This window comes from Cariama cristata, unplaced genomic scaffold, assembly GCF_000690535.1.
Source record: "Cariama cristata isolate BGI_N322 unplaced genomic scaffold, ASM69053v1 scaffold20387, whole genome shotgun sequence".
NCBI classification, from domain to species: domain Eukaryota; kingdom Metazoa; phylum Chordata; class Aves; order Cariamiformes; family Cariamidae; genus Cariama; species Cariama cristata.
Genome location: NW_009627348.1, coordinates 9,853 through 11,409, shown reverse-complemented (window position 1 = coordinate 11,409; position 1,557 = coordinate 9,853). Strand labels below are relative to the sequence as shown.

At 35.3% G+C, this 1,557-nt stretch overlaps 1 protein-coding gene across 1 annotated transcript in view; it reads right to left on the bottom strand.

Moving 5' to 3' along the window:
- Positions 1–381: 381 nt before the first annotated feature.
- LOC104164933 (interferon kappa-like) overlaps positions 382–1,557 on the bottom strand; it is a gene marked incomplete at its 3' end in the record, with an annotated part of 1,622 nt that continues 446 nt past the window's right edge. The window contains exons 2-3 of the mRNA XM_009704419.1: positions 1,274–1,414; positions 382–490 (exon numbers count right to left, since the gene is read on the bottom strand). Of these exons, the coding sequence (XP_009702721.1) occupies positions 382–490; positions 1,274–1,414 (250 nt within the window). The remainder of the gene's footprint in view (positions 491–1,273; positions 1,415–1,557) is intronic.

Here is a 1,557-nt window from a genome sequence, read left to right as displayed (position 1 = left end):
CAGGAATAATAATACCATTTCATTAAGATCACTACATGCAGAATTAGTTTTCCTTTTTTTTTTTCCCCTCAAGTGGGAAGGGATTTTGAGATATATATTCCATTCAAATAAAAAAAAGACATGGGACTGAAGTTGCTGTCCAGCCCTCAAGCTTCTGAGGCAAAATGTTGAAATTCTGTCCTTGGGTAATGGTAACAGCACATTGAATTTTTTCTTTTCAGGGTATTCCCTTTTTCTTCCCCAGTCCCATAGAGTCACAGAAGTGTTTTAACTCTTTCCTCTTACATTCCAATTCAACATGTTCCATTTATGATAAACGTATTTTAGGAATCAGATATGCTTAGAAATCTGAGGTGGGAAAAAATCCATGTCAGAACTCACGCAGTCTTCTAATACGTAGGGAGTGGTACTGGGACCCAGGGTATTCAAACTCTCATGAGTAGCAGTTAAACTGATGAAGGTGACGACTTGAAGCACTACTTGGCTCTGCCTGTATGAGGGAAAGGAAGGTGGGAGAGGAGTGGAAGAAGTTTGTTTGCATCTGTGTCCATATACTAAATATTTGCAGATCTATCTTGTCTGCTTATGAACTCAAAGCAGATAGAACAGATACGTATTTTATATAGCATTGTGAACCAACATATCCTAAAAATCCATGCTATCATTATTGAATATGCTGTATAGAAAGATGGGTTTCCTGTCCCCGTAGGATATAGAGATAAGTCCACTTGTAAAATAAGGATCAAAGCTGGCAATTGACTTTTCTGGCTCAGGAGGTCTTCCCATCATTATTTTTGAGTTGAAAGAGGTCCAATTCATGTTAAATTCTCATCTGTTTTATAAATTAAAATCTTTGTAGCACACAGGACTCTAGGAAGGTCTGTCTTCCTTGTGTGTGTCTGCGTCTTACACTTTTTTCTGCTTTAATAAAACAAAAGTAAAATCTATGCAGTGTCCAAATATAAGAATTTCAGGTCATAAAACAATTGGTATGTTCTGTGGAAAGGCTACAAAACTTTTTTTATAGTGTAAAGAGAGAATACAAAGGAATAATATCCACTTGTTTTTTTAATAACTTATCTTCTACGTAAGTGGTGACATCAAGTGCCCCTTCACTTGAGAATGCTACAAATTAAACTTAAAGCACTGAATGCTTTTTAAAACAAGCCCAAATTATCAAATTGAAAATTATTAAAATGTGGAAATTAAAAATGTGTCAAAAAGGGGAAAATCATCAGATTCTTACAAAGAATCCTAAAATAGAAGATATTACCTCTTTATGACATGTTTTCTCATAAGACTGCCAAAAATTATAAGCCATGTTCTCAATTCCATTTGGACTGCTTCCCAGGAACAGTGGCTGTATTGCTTATATTTTAGGAAATTGGTGATTCTTTGGAAGTACTTTTTCACACTGAATGTGGTGCTTTTTAGGATCCATGTTTGAAAGCTGTTTCTTGCTTTTGATTGCTCTTCTGACAAGCATGTCTCCAATTCTTCAATTTACTGATGAATTCCATTTTGGAATTTCTGAATCTTGCTTGTATTCCAAGCACC